General features: G+C 36.3%; 1 protein-coding gene across 1 annotated transcript; it reads left to right on the forward strand.

Moving 5' to 3' along the window:
• The first annotated feature begins 1,962 nt into the window (after positions 1–1,962).
• LOC144447227 (uncharacterized) lies at positions 1,963–2,652 on the forward strand. Its single transcript, XM_078137129.1, has one exon. The coding sequence runs from the start codon at positions 1,963–1,965 to the stop codon at positions 2,650–2,652; it is 690 nt and encodes a 229-aa protein (XP_077993255.1).
• Positions 2,653–25,122: the final 22,470 nt, after the last annotated feature.

A 25,122-nucleotide genomic window follows, 5' to 3' on the forward strand; every position in this document is an offset into this window, starting at 1 on the left:
GTTCCTACAAACAATTGTTGGAATACAACAGAACATATTTTTTCTCATTGATTGCTATTTGCTCATTGCTGTTAGTGATCTCCTGGCCAACCACAACATGTAATGTGAAGTTTTATAGAATGTTGTAGCATAGCACTCACCATAGAAAGAGTTTTAAAGGCCCCCAAAAAATTGTTTCTGGTCAGCGCTTTAGACAACATTTCCTGATGAGAAACTATTTTTTCCTTTTTAGTGGCCTACAAAAATATGCCAATAACTTATTAAAACTAAAAGCTACATCAATGATAGTTTCAGGACAAGTGCACTTTGGTATCGCAAATGTATGTATCAAATTATATTGAATTTGAAGCGTGCATTCTTGAGATATAGCCTAATTACCGAAAACCATTAATTATGTAAATTGCTCGTTAATATTCATGGGATGTTTACTGAAACCTAAACAGTTCTTGTCACTACCCTACAGAACACATGCAATAAATTTCGTTTGAATTGAGCCAGTGGTGTTTTAGAAAATGGTGATAAAGTCGCACCACTTTAGACATTTCCTGACCAGAAACTATTTTTTTCTTTTTTTTTGCCTACCGGAAATATGCCAATTACTTATTAAAACTAAAAGCTACATTAGTAATATTTTCAGGACAGGTGCGCTTTGGTATCATAAATGTATGTACCAGGTTATAATGAATTTGAAGTGTGCATTCTTGAGATAGAGCCTTATTACCAAAAACCATTAATTACGTAAATTGCTCATTAATATTCATGGGATGTTTAAAACCATTAATTACGTAAATTGCTCATTAATATTCACAGGATGTTTATCAAAACCTAATCAAGTCTTGCCATTGCCCTACGGAATGCGTCTTCAAAATTTCGTTTGAATTGAGCAAGCTGTTATGGAGAAAACAATAAATACATATACAATACACTAAACACATCTCTTCCTTACGGAAGAAAAAATGGCCCCTAATTTAAATTAAAAAATGTTCATTATACCTTTTTTGTCATAGCAGTGTACTCCCCAGTGTCATAGCAGTGTATACCCAGTATCATAGCATTGTATACCCTAGTGTCATAGCAGTGTATACCCAGTATCATAGCATTGTATACCCCAGTGTCATAGCAGTGTACTCCCCAGTGTCATAGCAGTGTATACCCAGTATCATAGCATTGTATGCCTGCAAATAAGCATAATAGTATACTGCAATTACTGTTTCCCATTATGAGTAATATACTAATACCTAACATCTGTGTGCTTGGTAATTACACAAATTTACATTATCTATGTTTATCAATATATGTACAGATATGGTGGGAACATTGGTATCCAAACCTTCCATTAGAAGGAATGTTATTCAGTTCAAATGGCAGAAATGAAGTCAGGTAAGCAACTTTACCTGCATTTCTAACTTTAAATATCTATTTGGCAAATAACATTTATTTTTCAAAAAGAAATTTCAAATTTTTAGTAATAGAATATTATCTAAAGTTTATCTCTGCCAAAGTTCAACTGATGATTTTCTTTTTGAAGGTCTTTTACTCTAGTAAGTACAAAAACAAGGTACATAATTTATGAATTTCTGACTTTATTAAAGAATTTCATTCCTGTTTCTTTTGTTGCAGGCCTAAGGAGAATGAACCACAGTCGGCTTCCAGTGCTGTTTGCCATGATAGCCTTTGTTAGTAGCATAGGGACTCTATTTTATATTTTCGGTACGTCAGGGTCACAGACTGAACAGTATGGGCCGGCACAGAGAAGTGTGTTACAGTATCAGCCACAAGAACAATCTTCATACATATTTAATAACCCTACTTGGAGTAATATGGATGCTAGAGAAAACGAAAATGTGCGAAAGCGGGAATTCCTTCAATCAGAAGTTGGCAGAAGATTACAAGGTACAAAAAAAATGTATATTTATACGATTACAACGAGAGAAAGAGAATATAACACAGATTGTTAAGAATATGGGTCTGGGTCAAAATATCTTGACAAGGGCAATTGTGAATTGGGGAAATGTGGATCGCTTGAAGACAGCAATAAAAGATGTCATCGAGACTGACCGATCTTTTAATATTGGCATCATGGGTGGGTCTGTTTCAGCAGTCAATTTATATCCACGAGTCCTTGAAATAACACTTCACAGAATCTTAGGAGGAAACGTGAGAGTAAATAACGCTGCAATTGGAGCAACAGATAGTCAGTATTTTGCATACTGTATGAAGAATCACCTGGATGTATATCACTTAGACGTTATCATGTGGGAATTTGCTGTTAATGACTACCTGAAAGGTGTAGGTGCATCAGCTCAGGAGGAAATCACACGTGAAGTCTTGGAATTACCAAATAAACCACAGTTGATATATGTCAACTTCCTCTATGGAAAACAAATTTCTCAGAGATCATGCAACAACAGTGAAGATATTGGTGGATGCGAATTGAGCTTGCATTATGATATACCCTCGGTGAGTCTGAAGGAGGCAATTTGTAAGAAAGTATTGGCAAGAAAAGCTGATGATCTAGTTGCTGGTGAAAACAAGAACCATCTGAGTGCAAAAGCACACTTAGAAATGGAGTTATATCTACGTCACTTTATGGTACAGGTCATTACAAATACAACCTGGGAAATGCTAGATCAAAAACTGAACCCGACTTGACAGAGTTCTTCTGATGCCAACACTGCACTTCCATTACCATCGCCAGTTTTCATGTCAACTCGTATAACAAGACCTCGTTGCTGGTCTGCATTACTGCCACAACTTGGATTAAGTGAATATCTTTGGCCAATCCGGCCTGCTGAAGGATGGAACAAAGTTGCTGTCAATTCGGATAGTGCTGATCACAAACAACTTTGGGTTGGCAATCTAAATGGAAGTGTGATTAGATTCCCCATTGAAATTGAACCATACAAAAATCTAACAAGCAAAGTCGCTATTTCTGCATTCACATGTAATGAATGTGGCACAGTCAGAGTTATCATTGATAATGACTTCACCAGAGCAGCAACAGTGTATGGGCGAAGCAAGTATCACATTACATGGCCAACAGTAGTTGCTTCAGACATAGCACCAGGTCTTCATAATATCACAATTAAATGTCTTAGTAATAGTCCATTTCAACTAGCTGCAATCACAACAGCATATGATATCATGGTGCCTATACATTATTTCTAACATAATGTAAAGTAATACTTAAACTAAGTATTCATTCTTGTATCATAACTAAGGGTTGTTGTTACTTACAAGTAACATTTCACCTGTTCAGGTAGACAAGCTTTGTCAAATTGACCATTTAATGACTTTACTACTAGGCAACCTGAACAGACAAAATGTTACTCATAGGTAATAACAACCCTTGGCTGTGGTAGAAGAACGTATTATTACTGTTTTATCAGTCTGATAAATGTATTTAAGGAAAGTAGAAGCTGTCTGTAAGAACATGACAAGTATGCAAGAATTTCAGTAATCTTAGTGAGTTTAACGTAAAGTACCTGAAGAATTCAATTGTTTAAAAACTTTAGTAAAATTATGAAGTCTATATTATAAATGTGAGAGCTTACTAAATCACAAAAAATGATAATGAATCATTGAAGTGTGTATAAGGACACAGTTACAGTTTAAGACAATCCAAGATTATCTTGTCAACTTTTAGGCATATTTTGTTTGGTTACTGATTGCAAAGTTAATGATGCTGGGTAGACAGAAGGAACAGTCATCATAATGTTGGCACATACACTTGTTTAGCAAATGATCAACACGTAACAATTCATTCAGGCCGATATCTATTGGTATTATTATAATTAAATAAATACAATATTTATCAAACATTAGGAGTGCAAAAGTAACAAGTAAGAAAGTCCTTTATCATTCAGTATAATCCTTGCATTAACGTTTTAAATAACAATTCTTTGACAAAGACAATAGGTAAGATAAACGTTGGCTGACTACCCAATGAATATCTGTGTACCATAGAATAGAAAGATATCAAATAGAATGATATACCATATAAAGTTTTAAAGATTAATATTAGTAATACTTGTAATATATAGTTTCAAGTACAACTTTTTCCGGACCTAGTTGAGATCTTTTGTCTTCTATTTGCAGATGATATCGTGATATTCTCCGACACTGTTATCGGCTTGCAAGGTCTTTTAAATATTTTGAATTCTTACTGTAACACTTGGAGATTGACTGTTAACTTAGATAAAACAAAAGTGGTAGTTTTTAAAGCAGGAGGGCGTCTTGCAAAATCCGAGAAGTGGCTTTTTGATGGGAAACCATTAGAAGTTGTGTCCTATTATAAATATTTAGGTATTATTTTCTCATGCAGGCTAATCTGGTCTACTGCAGCAAAAACTCTTGCTCAGCAGGCCAGAAAAGCCTTTTTCTCTATTCGAAGAGCGACTCAAGTGACAGGGATGTTTGCGTTTGATGTTTATTTCAAAGTGTTTGACACCATGATACTACCTATCCTTACCTATGGGTCTGAAGTGTGGGGTTTTGAGAAACACGAATGTCTTGAACGGGTCCAGTATTTGGCTTGCCGATCGTTTTTAGGTGTTTCGGAGAAAGCTCCTAACGTGGCTGTCTTGGGTGAATGTGGGCGCAAGCCGATTTTCTTTTATACGGCGAAACGCTGTATCAAGTACTGGGCCAAAGTTATAAATATGCCCACGACTAGGTATCCAAGGAAGTGTTACGACATGCTTTTGAATATAGAGAAATCTGGTGTCAGATCTAGAAGAACATGGGTGTTCAATGTCAAAAACCTATTGATAATGGCTGGTATGAGTAACGTGTGGGATCTGCAAACTGTGAATAATATTAATGAGTTTATACATACCTTTTCTGAAAATTTTGAAAGATTTTTGTTTTCCGATTGGCTCAGCTACATTTGTTCTCTCGATAAATTGTCTATGTATTGCACTTTCAAATTTTACCTCAAGCCTGAAAAGTACTTACATGTAGTCAGAATCCCTGCTCACATGCAAATGCTTGCGAGATTTCGTTGCTCGGCCCACTACTTACGCATAGAATCAGATAGAATTCATAGTATTGAGAGAAATCAGAGAATATGTCTTTTGTGTGATGTAAATCAGGTTGAAGATGAGTACCACTTTCTGCTAGTTTGTCCTTTCTTTTCCAACATAAGGACAAAATACATTCCTGCGCAATTTTTGGATACACCTTCAGATGTAAATTTCATTGACCTACTTTCAAGTACAAATGTGGATCACATCCAGCGTTTGGCAGCCTTTGTTTTTCACGCTATGACTTTGAGAAAGAAACTAAATGATGATTTGTAATGTTTATTATATTTTCTCTCATTTGCTTGTGTATTTATTCATAAATTATGGTTCTGAATTGTCCTTTTTGTTTGAAAACATTTAAATCTTGTATTTTGGGCCGATGGCCTTTGAGTACGAAATAAATGTGACATAAACAAAAAAAAGTACAAAATATTATGTTTCTTGATTTGAATCACGCTTCCAAACAGATTTTCTTCCTGATCTGTGTTCTTTTCTACTCTGACAACTTAGTGTGATTAAAAAAAATTGTATTTAATGACTTTTAATTTGCTGAGCTCTGTATATTGACTATTACGGTTGTTCTGGCTTTGTTGTTGTTGTTCACACTTTGCACTAACAAACTAGTATGTGAAGCTTTTGATAGAGTTCACCATGATTAGTTAGAAAATGACTGAAAAGAAAATCTTTTCAGTAATTTACTTATTATGATAAAGATGTGTATACTTTCCAGTCTATATACAGAGTTGTGTATACTTTCCAGTCAGTATACAGAGTTGTGTATACTTTCCAGTCAGTATACAGAGTTGTGTATACTTTCCAATCAGTATACAGAGTTGTGTATACTTTCCAGTCAGTATATAGAGTTGTGTACACTTTCCAATCAGTATACAGAGTTGTGTATACTTTCCAGTCAGTATATAGAGTTGTGTACACTTTCCAGTCAATATACAGACTGAGTTGTGTGTACTTTCCAGTCAGTATATAGAGTTGTGTATACTTTCCAGTCAGTATACAGATCGAGTTGTGAATACTTACCAGTCAGTATACAGAGTTGTGTATACTTTCCAATCAGTATACAGAGTTGTGTATACTTTCCAGTCAGTATACAGGGTTGTGTATACTTTCCAGTAAGTATACAGAGTTGTGTATACTTTCCAGTCAGTATATACAGTTGTGTATACTTTCCAGTCAGTATACAGAGTTGTGTCTACTTTCCAGTCAGTATACATAGTTGTGTATACTTTCCAGTCAGTATACAGAGTTGTGTATACTTTCCAGTCAGTATACATAGTTGTGTATACTTTCCAGTCAGTATACAGAGTTGTGTATACTTTCCAGTCAGTATACAGAGTTGTGTATACTTTCCAGTCAGTATACAGACTGTGTATACTTTCCAGTCAATATACAGAGTTGTGTATACTTTCCAGTCAGTATACAGAGTTGTGTATAATAATAATAATAATAATAATAATAATAATAATAATAATAACAAGTCATTGAGAATGACATAGTCCCCGCTATAATTGGGTTTTAAGGAATTATCACTACTCTGATCACACAACATTTGTGAACCTAAGACAAACAGACTTAGATATGTTGTGTGTGCTTGTTGGACATGGAATATGCCTTCAACAATAAAGGATTGGTTGGGTATGGGGGATCATATCACGATGAAAATGGAGTCTGAGTTATGGCTTTGGACATGGAAAATTCACAAACAAAATGGCTGCCAGGCAGCCATATTGGATCGTATCATGACGAAAATGAATATGCACATGTGTATGTCATAGAACACTGTCCTAATACCAACTTTAAATGAGATCTGTTAAAGCATGTCTGAGTTATGGCTTTGGACATGAAAATTCGCAAACAAAAATGGCTGCCAGGCAGCCATATTGGATCGTATCACAACGAAAATGGATATGCACATGTATGTCATAGAACGCTGTCCTAATACCAACTTTGAATGAGATCTGTTTAAGCATATCTGAGTTATGGCTTTGGACATGGAAAATTCACAAACAAAATGGCTGGCGGCAGGCAGCCATATTGGATCATATCAAGACGAAAATGGATATACACATGTATGTCATAGAACACTGTGCTAATACCAACTTTGAATGAGATCTGTTCAAGCATGTCTGAGTTATGGCTTTGGACATGAAAATTCACAAACAAAATGGCTACCAGGCAGCCATATTGGATCATATCACAATGAAAATGGATATGCACATGTATGTCATAGAACACTGTCCTAATACCAACTTTGAATGAGATCTGTTCAAGCATGTCTGAGTTATGGTTTAGGCCATGAAAATTCACAAACAAAATGGCTGCTAGGCGGCCATATTGGATCGTATCATGACAACAATGAATATGCACATGTATGTCATAGAACACTGTCCTAATACCAACTTTGAATGAGATCTTTTAAAGCATGTCTGAGTTATGGCTCTAGACAGGGAAAATTCGCAAACAAAATGGTTGCTAGGCGGCCATATTGGATCGTATCATAAAACAAATTGACGTGCATATGTATGCCATAGTATGTTGCCCCTGTACCAAGTTTGAAAAAAATCGGTCCAGGCATCTCCAAGAAACAGCTGCGGACGGACGGACAAACGCACGGACGGACGGACAGACGGAACCCAATCCATAAGTCCCCGTTCCGGACTTCGTCCGCGGGGACTAATAAACTTTATTTAAACTCGATAGCCTCATAGGTAACAGCCTTTTTTCATGAGGGTCGAGAACAAAAAAGAACAATTAAAATACAATGACAGAAAAGGAGACTACATACAAATTGCAAAAAAAAATGCAATAACGGCACAAAACGTCCAACAGACAAAATACAGACAGCAAGTGACAGAAAAAATACGACCATACTAAAAATTTACATTGTCATCTATGAAACCCTGAAAGTAATGTTTATGACACGCAATTTTGAAACTTCTAATATTAGTAATAGATCTTATTGCAGCCGGTAGTTGATTGTAGAGTGTAGGCGCTGCTACTCGAAATGATTCCTTAAAAACATTTGTTCTGGCAAATGGGACTAGTAACGAGTGATTTGTAACTGAGCGCAAAGACCGACTAGGTCTATATGGTGAAAGTAATCGAGTGATATAAGTGGGATATTGGTCATGTAATGCTTTATAAACTGAAACAACGTTATTAAATTTGTAACGATAGGAGAGTGGATACCAGTTTAGCCTGATACTTTCCAGTCAGTGTACAGAGTTGTGTATACTTTCCAGTCAGTGTACAGAGTTGTGTATACTTTCCAGTCTGTATACAGAGTTGTGTATACTTTCCAATCAGTATATACATCGAGTTGTGTATACTTTCCAGTCAGTATACAGGGTTGTGTATACTTTCCAGTCAATATACAGAGTTGTGTATACTTTCCAGTCAGTATACAGAGTTGTGTATACTTTCCAGTCAATATACAGAGTTGTGTATACTTTCCAGTCAGTATACAGAGTTGTGTATACTTTCCAGTCAGTATACAGAGTTGTGTATACTTTCCAGTCAATATACAGAGTTGTGTATACTTTCCAGTCAGTATACAGAGTTGTGTATACTTTCCAATTAGTATACAGAGTTGTGTATACTTTCCAGTCAGTGTACAGAGTTGTGTATACTTTCCAGTCAGTATACAGAGTTGTGTATACTTTCCAGTCAGTATACAGAGATGTTTACGCTTTCGAATCAGTAGACAGAGTTGTGTATACTTTCCAGTCAGTATACAGAGTTGTGTATACTTTCCAGTCAGTATACAGAGTTGTTTACGCTTTCGAATCAGTAGACAGAGTTGTGTATACTTTCCAGTCAGTATATAGAGTTGTGTATACTTTCCAGTCAGTATACAGAGTTGTGTATACTTTCCAGCTTTCCAGTCAGTGTACAGAGTTGTGTATCACCCATTCTCAGTTAACATGTACACTTAAACATATTCACATGTCGCTGAGTAACCGAGAGACAGAATACTGACTTATCGGCACATAAGTAGGCACCCAACAACAGTTGCATAGTATACATATTACTTTTAGCTATCAGAAATTGATCTTAAGCTGGAGAACAAACTTTAAATATGTATCTCTTCCATAAAAACATGCAAAAAACAGTGTCACCACTCAGAGCTATTGCAGAACATAACTAGTTTTCCGGAAAGTTGATGTAAGTTCTCAAACATTTGTTTGTTGATTGAATGCAATATCTCAATATGCATTTAAAACAACAAATCTTATACCTCAAGTACTCTCTAGGTCAGGAGTACATTATGAAGATTTAGTGTCGCTCATTTATTGTAATTTACGTCATCATTCATTTAAAAATACTTTTCATGAAGTCTTTCCAACAATCCCTTGAGAGATATTACTTCTTTTCACTTGCAAAATAAAAACAACACAGACATGTACATGTACTGTTCTGTGACTGTTTTAGTGACTATATGATAAAAGAATTTATTGTATTTTCAACTGAATCTTCCTATGCCTTTTTAATTGTGTAGAGTATGGATAAGAATGTAATAAACGTTACCACACTTTTCTTTCTTTTTAAAGTGGGCACATTCTTGAAGTTTACATGGCTGTTGTTGGGTGTCAAAAAAGAATTGTGCGAGGCAACCATTTCTTTGAAATTCTATATCGTTTTGCTTACTTCAAGCTTTAATTTTAGGAATGTAATACACGTTACTGAAAATTATGTTTTGAGTAAATTACGTTACAAGTGATCCATCATAAATGGCAACATCACACACTGACATATAGGTGACCTGGCGTTATCACACCAAGGCAGTTATTTCATCACACACTGACATATAGGTGACCTGGTGTAATCACACACTGACATATAGGTGACCTGGTGTAATCACACACTGACATATAGGTGACCTGGTGTAATCACACACTGACATATAGGTGACCTGGTGTAATCACACACTGACATATAGGTGACCTGGTGTAATCACACACTGACATATAGGTGACCTGGTGTAATCACACACTGACATATAGGTGACCTGGTGTAATCACACACTGACATATAGGTGACCTGGTGTAATCACACACTGACATATAGGTGACCTGGTGTAATCACACACTGACATATAGGTGACCTGGTGTAATCACACACTGACATATAGGTGACCTGGTGTAATCACACACTGACATATAGGTGACCTGGTGTAATCACACACTGACATATAGGTGACCTGGTGTAATCACACACTGACATATAGGTGACCTGGTGTAATCACACACTGACATATAGATGACCTGGTGTAATCACACCAAGGCAGTTATTTCATCACACACTGACATATAGGTGACCTGGTGTAATCACACCAAGGCAGTTATTTCATCACACACTGACATATAGGTGACCTGGTGTAATCACACACTGACATATAGGTGACCTGGTGTAATCACACACTGACATATAGGTGACCTGGTGTAATCACACACTGACATATAGGTGACCTGGTGTAATCACACACTGACATATAGGTGACCTGGTGTAATCACACCAAGGCAGTTATTTCATCACACACTGACATATAGGTGACCTGGTGTAATCACACCAAGGCAGTTATTTCATCAGCTAATGAGCACTGGTAGAAAACATCGGAATACAGTCATTGCAATCAGCGAAAGTGAAGAAATTTTCACAGAAAGCCTACATCAAAATTATCATCGATATTTGTCGAAGCATGTTCCAGTGAAGTGCATCGTGGAAACTTACCTCTAGGGATTATTTCAATCGTTTAACAAATCATACGATGTACATTACATTGGAAGAAAACAAATATGTAACCTACAACACAGCAATTACGTCATTTCATCACTTATTTTAACATGTGATAAATGTAAATTACCAGAGTACCAATAGATTTGTTTATTGTTTCCTTCACATTAAGAAGCATGCTGTTGATATTTTTTTAGACAAAACAATGTAAACTATAAGAACAGCGATGGAAAAGAAACATTGAAAACCTTTATGATCATTACAATTACATATATATTTAGAATATATGGGAAACATGTATTGATGGTAACGTAAATTACATTCATTATTCAAAGCAAATGTCCATTTCCATTACATTATTAGTATTTGTCTGTCAAAACTTGTCTGGAATGTAAGAGCTGTTTATACAATATATAACTCAAAGTATCAATATAAACATAACGTCTCACGCCAAGTATTTTAATTAAAATAATGAGTATTTCCTCCAGAAACATAAAAAGTAACGTAGATTACAAACATATCAATCGCAACTTAAGTTTGTGAATTATCAACTGGACTATTTTATTTTCAAATGGCAAAAGCTGACATATAACTATTAGTTAACCAGCCCTCTGAATCAGTTGATCCTGTGGCCAACCTAATACTGCTGGAAACTCATCACATTCACAGAATGGAACACCACACCGTGGAACTTCTATGGAAATAGACCCCCGGTATTGGGGACTTGGTGGCGGCTATATATATGACAGTCACTGGTACATCAGGGAGGTAAAAGAGATAGATCCCTTTGACAAGGAAGTGTACATACATACTCTTCGATTGGTTTGTGAAATCTGCCAAAAGAGATTTTGAACTTGATTCCTGGCAAAGTCATGGAAATACTTTCATTGTTAGTGTTTCTCCGATTTTCTGTTAAACCTTAGCAAGTACTTGTCTTATTACTGAGGAAACAAATTGCTGTTATTTCTATCTTAAGACAGTAATGATCAAATTCTGCATTTTCTTTCATTCGCTTAAAATAAATAGCTGCTTCATTGATTGTTTCTTAGTTTAGAATCCAATCCAAATTGGTTACATTTTCTCCTGAAAACAGTGTTTGGTTCCATTATTTAAAGCCACAAAAAATAACATTCTTTGTAAAATATGTTATGACATTTTCATTTACCCAACAACTTTTTTGTAACTCTACTAAACAGTGATGCTACAAACTTTTGTTCGTTATGACGACAAACTTTAAATATTTGAAAACAGACTTGTTTTCATGTACACTGTGAGGTATAGCTTGAAAAGTTTTCGACAAAAAACCAATGGGTAATTTATGTTACGTCAATTTAAATTGTCGTTTGGTTGCATTATAAATGTACACAGCAATGAAAAAAATTGATTCGGATTTTCGTTTGGGTCCATTACGGTGTGAGGCGTTAGTCTAATAAAATCACAGTTACAAAATTACACGTAACTGTATTACACATCAGTGTACTTCAACATGACTTGGATATTGATAGAAACCTGGATATATTGCCAAATAAGGTTGGGTATTGATAGAAACCTGGATATATTGCCAAATAAGGTTGGATATTGATAGAAACCTGGAAATATTGCCAAATAAGGTTAGATATTGATAGAAACCTGGATATATTGCCAAATAAGGTTGGATATTGATAGAAACCTGGAAATATTGCCAAATAAGGTTAGATATTGATAGAAACCTGGATATATTGCCAAATAAGGTTGGATATTGATAGAAACCTGGAAATATTGCCAAATAAGGTTGGATATTGATAGAAACCTGGATATATTGCCAAATAAGGTTGGATATTGATAGAAACCTGGAAATATTGCCAAATAAGGTTGGATATTGATAGAAACCTGGATATATTGCCAAATAAGGTTGGATATTGATAGAAACCTGGAAATATTGCCAAATAAGGTTGGATATTGATAGAAACCTGGATATATTGCCAAATAAGGTTGGATATTGATAGAAACCTGGAAATATTGCCAAATAAGGTTGGATATTGATAGAAACCTGGATATATTGCCAAATAAGGTTAGATATTGATAGAAACCTGGATATATTGCCAAATAAGATTAGATATTGATAGAAACCTGGATATATTGCCAAATAAGGTTACCGAAAATCCAAAGATCAGCGCATCGTCCAAGAAACGTAAAGTACATCTCGTAAATACCCTCAAAAATTTTGGTTTTTCAAAGAGAGGTCGAACTAAGTTTGGTAGGCTGTTCAGAGAGTAGGAATTTTCATTTAATTGCATAATTTGAATAACAAATCGCACAAATGACAGGATTTCTGATCGTGATCATGATATATGACAAAGTTGTAGTATAGTATCAATCATGATAATGTACTTTGACAGATCGCAACATATTGGCTGTTCAACTAAGTTCTAGTTCAGCGTCACACGAAGGCGATCATTTGAGCACATGTGATTTAAGTGACGTCTGTGATGATTATTTTCATATTTAATCCTGTCAGAGTTTACAAATAGATGACAAACGTGTTATTTTTGAATGTTGATGACGCTCATAAAATATACTCCATTATCTCTAAACTTGTTTACATACTACATATACAAAGGCGTATATGTACGTGAGCTTTGAATTTTAATTTAGATTGTTTTAATGATTATGTAGTTATAGCCATTTCTGTGAATTAATTTTTTGTTGACAACTTCGATAAATTTATGGATCAACAGACCTTGAATATGAAAATCTTTGACTGTTTTTGGCGACGTTTCATTTTTCTGGTAAAGTGCATACATTGAAAATAATGTTAAGTTTTAAAGTAATAATAATACAGTTAACCTTTTTAAAATCTCGTTTTGAAGCAACTATGTATCACTACTATATACCAGATTTAAACTGAATGCCTCCCGTAAGGGAATCACTAATTATGCAAATAACTCATTAAACTAAAAAACTATGGTAACAGTCTTTGTTTTTTGGACAAGTGTGCTTTCTTAGGTTAATGTATGTAAGAGTGTATGATACTGTTTAATGCAGTCTTAAGATATAGCCTAATTACCGAAATCATTAATTATGCAAATTATTCATTAACACTGTAAGGTACATCAACTAACTTTATAGGACATATACAATTTGTTATGGTTAATGTATGTACTGAATTGTATTGAAATTGAAGTATGCAGTCTTAAGATATAGCCTAATTACCGAAAATCATTAATTATGCAAATTATTCATTAACACTGTAAGGTACATCAACTAACTTTATAGGACATATACAATTTGTTATGGTTAATGTATGTACTGAATTGTATTGAAATTGAAGTATGCAGTCGTAAGATATAGCCTAATTATCAAAAATAATTAATTATGCAAATTATTCATTAACACTGTGCGGTGCATCAACAAACTTGACAGGATATATGTGTTTTCTTATGGTTAATGTATGTACTAAATTATGTTGAATTTGTAGTATGTATTCTTAAGATATAGCCTAATTACCAAAAATAATTAATTATGCAAATTATTCATTAATGTTGTAAGATACATCAACGAATTTTATAGGACAAATGTATTGTTATGTTTAACGAATATACTAAATTATATTGAAAATGAAGTATGCAGTCTTAAGATATTGCGTAATTAGTTGATTTCATTAATATGCAAATTTCTCTAATTAAACATTAACAGATCTGGCTGAAAACCTAATCAGGTCTTGCTATTACCCTAAAGATTATATATCCCAAATTTCATTACAATTGAGCGAGCTGATTTTTAGAAAATGATGATATAGACAGACACACAGACACACAGACATTCAAACATTCCCCTTTTAATACCTCCCGTACCCTTACGGGAGGTAAAAATGGAGTGAGCAGTTCTATTGTCTAAAGTTTGAAAGTGTGTACTTTTATTTTTGAAATTCTAAACCAACATTGTTTAACTAAATGCAGACAACAATGAATGGTTATATGCACTACTCGTTTTAAAAATCCATAGCTAATTACAAAATAATTGAGATGTACAGCAGTATAGATAGAACATCTGTTCACTTTTGGGAGAATGATCAGTGAAATTTTCTTGTAGGAACATCCTCTTTCAGAACTAGATAAAGAAGAGACCAATAATCTGAGACTAGTACATGTACAGTACAAGTAGTTAGTCAGTTACCAGTCAGTCACTGTAAGTCATCAGTCAGTCAGCTATCATGTAGTACAACTGAAGGAGTCAGTCAGTCACCAGTCAGTCAGAAATGTTGTAGTACAACTGAAGCAGTCAGTCAGTCAGTCAGTCAGTCACCTGTCAATCATCCACCAAGTAGTACATGTACATTACAAGGAGTCAGTCACTAGTCAGTAGGCCATCATTTAGTACAACACAGTCAGTTAGTCAGTTACCAGTCAATCAGTCACCAGTTAGTCAGTTACCAATCAGTCAGTCAGTCACCAGTTAGTCAGTCATCGATTAGTCAGCCAGGTACACCACTGTTGATATCTAAACACACAAGCATGAGTGTCCTTTTACACCTAATGTTGCTCGGCAAACAATACAGAATGCCTTTGTTGAAAGAAGTGACTCAGATCACCAGCACATTGTTTATAACCAATATGATTCTGATTACAACAGTGCCTATGATTCAGATTGATTCTCATTTCAAGTAGGTAAATTGTGGTCCAATTTTTAAAGCAATTGCTATGAACTGTAAGTGCACAAAATGCTTTAAAATTTCAAAAAAATTCTTACTCAGGGAGGGGGGACACTCCCGTCCCTGGAACCCTCCCCCAAAAGCAGACCCTTGTGACACTACACATTTAATGATATGGGACCCAAAGAAGAACCTTGTGGCACTACACATTTAATGATATGGGTTGATAATGTGTTGGTACTAGCATGGATATATTAATGTCTATCACATAAGTAATCCTTGAACAATTGCAAAGGTAATCCCCTAATGCCATAATGGACCACTTTGGAAAGAATAATTTCATGATTAATAGTATCAAAAGCTTTGGAAAAGTCCAGGAAAATGCCAAGAGTAATTCTGCCTTCATCCGTCATCATACGCATCTAAACTCAACCCAACATGTGTTATTTTAGTGTAAAACAGTTTTTCTTGCATCGATATTTGATCAAATGTCATCGGCCTAACTCACTGATTTTTATATCATATTTCACAATGGAAAGCTGCTGGCTGCGACTATTTTATTTCTATTCCCAATGGCTACTTGATGTGTCCCAATTTTTAAAACAAATATTTAGTTTTGTGGCTACAGAACCTGGTGATGCGCTATCAAGAATCATTCATTCTTGTGTGTGAAATAGTAAGAGTTCACATTCATGATATAAGAGTCCAGCCATGCTGATATAGTGAGGTCTTGAGAAAGTTGTCATTATTCATATTTCATTGTATGTCAGATGTACAATACTAATAAATCATGTCTTTATTTCTTGCAAGTGCAGTAAGCTATAAATACTATCAATCACACTTTAGCAATGATTACTGGTAATAATTCGGAGGTAATTGTCAGGCATACAATAAAAAGACCAGTGAATCTCATATTTTCAGACTGAATGATAGTCTAAGAGTATTTGTAAGCAGACATGTTCATCAGAGCTCACACAGAAATCTTTTATACTTTATTTCAGGAATAGTACAGGTACATTAAACAATGACATGTACTGCACCTCTCCTTTGCTAACGTGTTAACATGCTTTGAGGTACACAAATTGACCAGATTCACTGGTGCTTTGATCAAGAATTATAAAAAAAAATATTGAAGCTTTCAATTATTGCCAATAATTGCAGTGTGCAAGTGGGTAGTGGGGATTTACTCTTTGCGCTGACCACCCAATCCTTGACCAAGTGGTAGTCAACTAACATCTGATAACCCGAACTGTTATGAGTCTCCGGATGCTTTCAGTTCAGGCCATGCATAGCGCACATCCCTGCCGCACTGCTTAGGTGCGTTTCTGAGGTGTTGGGGCCAGCAACCCCTCCACCTTGTAAATCTTCTCGCTACAAACAAATCAAACAAGCCTCGAAAGGAAGGATCTAAACGGAGACGACTTATGCATGCCCATCGACTACGAGAAACGGATTTGAGTATACTAGAGGTGAATGTCAGAGGTCTCAGATCAAACATAGGTGAGCTGTCTAACTTGTGCAAAGAGCTCAGGCCAACTATTATTGTTGTTGTGGAAACATTCCTGGACCAATCAGTGACAGATGGAGCAGACTGCATTACCATACCTGGTTACATCCTAAGCTGCCGCAGAGACAGACCAAATAAAACTGGTGTTGGAATTGCCATCTACTGCCTGGAAGGAATAGCCATTTTTCATGACATTGACTTAGACCCCTTAGAATATGAAGTGATGTGGTTTTCAGTGGCTCTCAGATCCCAGAAGCTACTGATAGCTGCAGTCTACAAACCACCAAGTAGCAATAGTGATATCATCAACTACCTAAACTCCAACACCTTATCAAAACTTGCAGAGTTCAGTGCCCAGTCTGTGATACTACTCGGTGATTTCAACGTTCATCACTCTGACTGGCTTGGCAGTAACACAACAGATGCTGCTGGCCGAAGTGCACTAGAGATGTCCAACTCCCTTGGGCTGAGACAGATTGTCACTGAACCAACTAGGGAGGACCAGATCCTTGACCTGGTTTTGACTGACCTGGCTTCCACTGCTACAACTTTTTCAAGATTAGGCACATCTGACCACAACCCTGTCATGGTCAAACTGGATGTGCCTGTCTATAGAAACAGACCTTACAGACGAAAAGTTTGGTGATATGACAAGGCAGACTATTGGGGTATGAGAGGTTACCTTTCTTCCGCTGACTGGACCCAAGCCCTCCAGTTTGATGACCCTGAACAAGCGTGCAAAAATACCACCGACATCATTTATAATGCTATGGAAAGCTATATTCCAAGCAAGTATGTTACCAAAAAGCCTGGCGACAAAGCTTGGTTTGATGACCATTGCAAGAAAGCTGCAACCAGGAAGCGTCGCCTGTTCAACAAGTCAAAGAAAATAAACAGACAGGAAAATAAAGACAAATTTGTAGAAGCCAGAAAGAATTATAACCACATAGAGAAACAAGCCAGAAGAAGATATAACAACAAGTTGAAGGAGGAACTGTCAGACGGAAGTCTCAGCAGTAAGAGATGGTGGAATATGGTTAATACCCTTTCCGGAAGAACAGCCCGAGCGGAGATACCAGTGTTAAAAGATCAGAACCACATCTACACCACAGCAAAGGAGAAAGCTGAAAAACTTGGTCAGACTTTTGCAAAGAAATGTCAACTTGAAAACGCAGAGGAACCTGCTCCAGACATTAAAGGGACACCACAACACACAAAGGACAACATAGCCTTCAAGGCCAAGGACATCAAGAGGCTATTGAGAAAATTAAAACCAGACAAGGCCACAGGACCAGATGGGATCCCTACCAAAGTCTTGAGAGCGTGTAGTGTAGAGCTAGCAAGACCTTTCAGCTGCCTGTTTAAGCTGTGCTTTGACCATGGAGTTTTCCCAAGCCAGTGGAAGTGTGCATCAGTCATCCCTGTACACAAGAGAGATTCAAAGTCTAACCCATCCATGTACCACCCCATCTCACTCCTTAGCAACATCAGTAAGGTTATGGAGGCAGTGGTAAATAACCAGCTTCAGAAGTACCTGTTGCAAAACCACCTGATATCGGATAGGCAGTTTGGATTCAGACCACATCATAGCACAGCCGACATCCTTACCATCCTCTCTCAGCAATGGTCCAACACTCTGGACAGGGGTTATGAAGTGCGTCTTATTGCCCTGGACATCAAAGGTGCATTCGACAAGGTGTGGCATAATGGTCTGTGCTCTAAGCTCAAGGGGAAAGGAGTATCTGGCAAGCTGCTGACCTGGATTGAGAGCTACCTATCCAACCGGTCCATGAAAGTGGTTTTATCTGGCCAATCCTCAAGTACTACATCCATAAATGCATCTGTACCTCAAGGATCAATCCTAGGCCCACTGTTGTTCTCTGTCTTTATTGATGACCTCGGAGACAAATGTGAGAACACACTGTATATGTATGCAGATGACTCCACCTTATTCTGTGAGATCAGATCAAGTGATGACAGCAACTCTAAAACATGTAGTCTGAACAGGGACCTAGAGAGAATGAGGAACTGGGCAGACATATGGAAAGTGACCTTTGAGCCATCCAAGTGCAAAGTTTTGACCATCTCAAGAAAGAGGAATCCAACTAGGACAGACTTATTCCTCGGAAAGACTAAACTTGTAGAGAAGGATGAGCTGGAAATCTTGGGTGTCACAGTTGATAGGAAACTCACCTGGACTAAGCACATATCAAACATCACAGCCAGAGCTGGACAGAAGCTTGGAGCACTAAGGAAGGTTGCAAACAAACTGAATGTGAAAGGTAGAGCTATGGTCTATAAGGCCCAGGTCCGTACTGTTATGGAGTATGCTTCATTATGCTGGATGAGTGCCTCAACCACCACACTCAAGCTTCTCGACTCCATCCAGAGTAAAGCATTGCATATCATAGGTGTGAACGAACAGGAGGCAAGATTGGATTAAAACATCCCTTCATTACATCACAGACGCCTGGTTGCAGCTACAACTGTGCTCTACAAGATGCACACAAGTTTGTGCCCATCTGATCTGAGGGCAATGCTTCCTCAGCCATATATGATAAGACGAGCAACCCGCACCACTTTGTCAATGTCAAGTCATGCACTCATCGAACCAGTATCAAGAACTTACTCCACTGGCAGAACTTTCATCCACACTGCAGTCCATGTCTGGAATGGACTCCCTGACAATATAGTTGGAGTGATCAGTGATAATGGTACTCAGTCCTTCAAGAGCCGTGTGCACAAACATCTTTCAACACCCTAAAGAAACAGAAGATTCTCTAATGTACTCCTAAGCTGCTGTGAACCATTGCTTTGGCTCATGAGATTTACTTATATAGTGCTTTGCTGCTTATATCTGTGTATGACCTGGTCACATCTTATGAGCTATTGTTCACTTTAGCATTTTATATAAAAAAAATATAAAAAAAGTTACTTAGAAAATACTGTTGTCACACAGAACTTTATTTGCTAGTAAAAAAAAGAATACCGTTCTTTACAGATGAAATAGTTGCTAGTAACACTTCTTGACTCCAGTGTCGAATTAAACCTCGAGAGGTCTGAACATTCAGACCTCAGGAGTAGTCGTTTACCCTGTAGTTTGCAACAACGTATACCTCATTTACCTACCATAAATTCAATCATGAGGCAGTCAATAGCCAAGCAAGTGTGCAAGTGTTTGTCTGCCAAAATATCTCCAAATAGGAAAGTTAAGTGAAAATAACATAGCCATACAGTTGTCTAATAAAATGTATTAACTTGGGTAAAATTGGCATAGTGAAGACAATATTCAAGTACTTTATGACTTTCAATAATGTGTATGGTTTTAAGTCTTATGCCGTTAAATGGCCCACTGCATGTCCTTAAAATGTAAGACGTTTAATTTTTCACAAAGCCCACGTATATTGTAAAGAAATCTCTCATTGTTATGTATAGACGCTAAATGTTGAATTTCCACTGTTAGTTTGTAGTGTTTCATACTGTACATCTCTAAATTGGAGCATGGGGGGGGGGGGGGGTAAATACACATTAAAATATGTGTAACCAGGAAGAGGGAGGCAACGAAAATTCTTTGGTTCATTTCGAGGGCATTTTGGATTTAAAAGCAGATAAGGTAGGTGACTGACGGATGTTGAGTGGGAGATTATTCCAGAGAGTGGGAGCAGCAACACTAAAAGCATGACCACCATATGTCTTAGTACGTGATCGAATGGGGCAGAGTTTGAACTGATCAGCTGACCTTAAATTGCGACGTGGAACATATAGTTCTATCATGTCAGAAAGATAAATTGGTCCAAGCCTATTAATGGATTTAAAAATAAGAACTAAAATCTTAAAAACAATACGTTCAGAAACAGGTAACCAATGCAACTGATATAAAATTGGAGTGATGTGAAAGGTGATTTTGGAACGAGTTACAATTCTCGCAGCAATATTTTGAATACGTTGAATATGGTTGAGTAGGTACTTCGGAAGCCCAAAGAGTGAATTACACGAATCTATTCGAGATGTAATGAATGCATGAACTAATTGCTCAGTAGTAGGTTGAGATAAATATTTGCAGATAAGTGCAATACGACGCAAATGAAAAGTGGCAGAACGGCAGATCTGTCCAATATGCGGCTTTATTGTCAGACAAGAGTCAATAGTCAAGTTTTGAGGATTATTGTTACACGCCGGATAAAAGCACCAAAATTGGCATGAATGTTCCTTAGGACCTACTGATTGATTTTAGATTGGGAGCCCTCTTCAATATTTGCATAAATTTGCATAAATCAATAAAATTCAAAATGGCCGCCACAACACTTTAAAAATCTCATATTTCTGGAAAAAAGTATACTTATTGGAGACATAATAACCCAAATTTTGGCACATGTGTTCCCCAGTACCTATTCATTGATTGGAGTTGAAAAATGATCTTGAATTTGAACGTAAAGGTTTGATAAATCAATACTATTCAAACATGGCCATTATCATTCTTGAAAACTCGTATGTCTGCTAAAAAGCATACTTGCAGCACTTCTTGAAGACAATTTTTTTGTCAATATATAAATCTTATTCCTGCAACAATCAGAATCATACTTTGAACAAATATGATTACCATAATTCACATTTAGATCTGCAATAACTTGTTTTCGAATCAATATATCGTCCAGTATAGGATGCAAATCATCATTATTACTCACACCCTGAAGAGTACATGTATATATGTGCAGTAGTCAAATATGTGCATTGCCAAGCAAATAGAAATGTCGTCTGTGTTGCCTCGTTTATAGCAAACCCTTTATGAATATTGTTATAACCCCACCCCCACCCCCACCCCCCACCCCTTTATATAGGATCTGGCTGGATGGGGGGTTATTACCTAAGTTCAGTCCAGGCATCTGTCCTTTGGTGCAAAGTCAATTCTTTGACAGAAATTGCACACATTCAATAATAGTTGGATGATGAAGTAGGGTTCTTGAAGGCAATATGGTTGGCAGATAATTTTATTTGTACATTTGCGCATCTGGAACACCTTCAGCCTTGTCTACAGAGGTGTGAAATGTCTTCATATTACACTTAGTAACTGCAATGGAGGATGTCATCATAGTTACTCGTGGAACATTGGAACAACTTTCGTGAAGGAATTTGTTTTTATATCCTGTAGATGGTACTATGACAGAGAATTTGCTATCAAATTCATTAATCTGACTTAGTTAAAAAGTTGAGAAGGCTTTAAAAGTTCCATGAAAAACGGTCGAGATGCAATTAAGCTTTATGGTCCAGGTTTTTAATAAATAGATCTTTACAGAAAAGTAGGGGTGCTATCATAAATCTATAAAAGTTTCATTTATATACTGATGTCCATTTTATTATAATTGCTCTATCATTTTTCTGACCATTTCTTTTCATCAAATTCAAAAGCAATAGTCTGGCGAATAATGAGACTAACCAAGGAGTTAAGGTACATTTGTTGCAATGGATAGAGAACATGGCCTCTTAAAAAGTTTAGCCTTGAGAGAAGAATTTTCTAGACATTCTGGCAAGAAGCTGGCAGCTTATCTACGTGCAATTGAATCAAATTTTCTTCTTACTATCACTAGCTTTTCTAAGATAACATCAAATCAGTGAGCCCTTTTAAATGCATTTCTATTTTTTTTTGGGGGGGGGGGAATGAGAATGATTTTTCCAACCATACTATTAGTGTGCACTTAATCCTGCTAATATATAGCTTATATGTATGAAATAATAATATTGTTTATCACATTACTACTTCTTTAATATGCCAAGTTTTTAAAATATGTAAATTAATGGCTGCCACAATTTTCAGCCTTTTCTGTTTAGTTCATCAACAAACACTATGAACTCACAAACGTTCTCCCTAGATAATGTAAAAATCATATATTACATGTGATTGAATAGTGAAATAAAAGGCTGTAATTCACAAATATACTATATACATGTACTAACATTTATTTTGCTGAACTATCATTCCTACAACAAAAATGTACATTTCTTAAAGATGTTACATAGGCTAGGTGTGTGTTTTGTCACCCTTGTACCTCAACTCTAGTGTATATCAGGAAAGTTAGTTAATGAGGGAGGGGTTGTGTTACAAAACATACCAATAGAAGAATAAGGGCTTATGAAAGTATCTTTGATCGATGAGACAAAGAAGTTTGCCAATAGCACACCTGTATATGTTACACTACCATAAACAATACAGGTAGTTGCTAAACTGACCAGGTATTGATTAAATAGTACATGAAATGAAGAAAATAATGAAATTTGGTAATATTAGTGCAACGTATATAATTGTGAATGATAGGTAACATATTTGTATAAACAAAATGACACTTTATTTCATTAAGTTATGCAAAATATTTCATGACCAGAAATGACAGTTTTCAATGGTGACAGCAAACATTTTTGATTTTACTGAATGTATGTAATCATTTAGAGCTCTCCTGAGCCAAAATCAAGAAGTAGGTCCTAAGGACCACTCATGCCCAATCTATTTCAATAAAAAGTTCTGCAAAGTATGCTATATCTCAGAAAAATGGGATTTTAAAGAATGACAGCCACCATGTTGAATTTCTTGATTTATGCAAATGTCTGCAAATATTTACAAGGGCTCTCACTCTAAATACTATAAGTAGGTCCCCAGGATCACCCATACCCAACTTGGTGCTTTTATTTCATTAAAAAGGCAAAGTATGCTATATCTCAGAAATATGGTATTTTTAAGAATGATGGCTGCCATGTTGAATTTCATTGATTTATGCAAATGTCTGCAAATATTCACAAGGGCTCCCATTTTAAATGCAATATGTAGGTCCTCAGGATCACTCGTACCCAATCTGGTGCTTTTATTTCAACAAAAAGATCTGCAAAGTATGCTACATTGTATATCACAGAACAATGGAATTTTTAAGAATGATGGCTGCCATGTTGAATAATAATAATAATAATAATAATCTTTATTTATACTGGATAGTTCTTTAAGCATTTAAACACTTGTCTCCCAAGAAGTCCAGTGAGGGCCATCCCTCGTGGGTTCAGTGTTAATGCAGGAGGAAACCGGAGTACCCGGGGAAAACCTGCGTTGTTCGGTAGAGTCATACTGAACGACACTCTTCTTACTTACAGCGTGGTAAATTTAATCGAACCCTGAATGGGGTTCGAACCCCGACCGCAGTGGTAAGAGGCAAGTGGTTTAACCATTTGGCCACCGACAACCCCTAATGTCATTGATTTATGCAAATTTCTGCAAATATTCACAAGGGCTCCCATTCTAAATGCAGTAAGTAGGTCCTCAGGATCACTCATACCCAATTTGGTGCTTTTATTTCAACACACAGTTCTGCAAAGTACATGCTATATCTCAGCAAATGAGATTGATTGTGAATAATGGTGGCCATTTTGAATTTCATTAATTTTATTCAAACGTATGCAAATATTCAGGAGGGCTGCACTCCTACATTCAATAAGTAAGTCCTCGAGACCACTCATACCCAATTTGGTGCTTTTATTTCATCACAAAGTTCTGCAAAGTGGGATTGTTTGTAAGTAATGGCGGCCATTTTGAATTTTATTGATTTATGCAAATTTATGCAAATATTCACGAGGGCTCCCAATCTAAATTCAATAAGTAGGTACTAAGGAACATTCATGCCAAATTTGGTGCTTTTATCCGGCGTGTAACAAAAAAGTTGCTAAGCCACCTGACTACAAGGATCACTCCAAGGCTCTTGGCCTGACAATGGACGGGAATCAGAGCATCGCCAACACGAATTTCTGTAATCGCTCTAGTGGACAGATCACCCGAAGTAGCAGAAAAAATAACAAATTCAGTCTTATCATCATTCAAACACAAGAAATGTTCAGACATCCAAGACCTGACATCAGAAATACAAAGTTCAAGATTAGAAACCATTCTAGCTTCATTATCTATAGTACAAGACATATAAAGTGAAGAGTCATCTGCATAAAAACTATAGAGACATCCATGACTTGAAACTAATTCACCTAATGAAGAAGTGTACATATTAAAAAGTATAGGTCCGAGAACTGTGGTACCCCAGGATAGAATGGTGACTGGGTGGAATTCACAAGTACACACTGACTGCGATTGGAGAGCTAGGACTGAAACCACATGAGGACACTATATCTGAAAGACCAAAACAGTCTCTTAAGCGATTCAGTAAAATAATACTATACTATACTATACT

This window comes from Glandiceps talaboti, chromosome 16 (genome assembly GCF_964340395.1).
Source record: "Glandiceps talaboti chromosome 16, keGlaTala1.1, whole genome shotgun sequence".
Lineage (NCBI taxonomy): Eukaryota > Metazoa > Hemichordata > Enteropneusta > Spengelidae > Glandiceps > Glandiceps talaboti.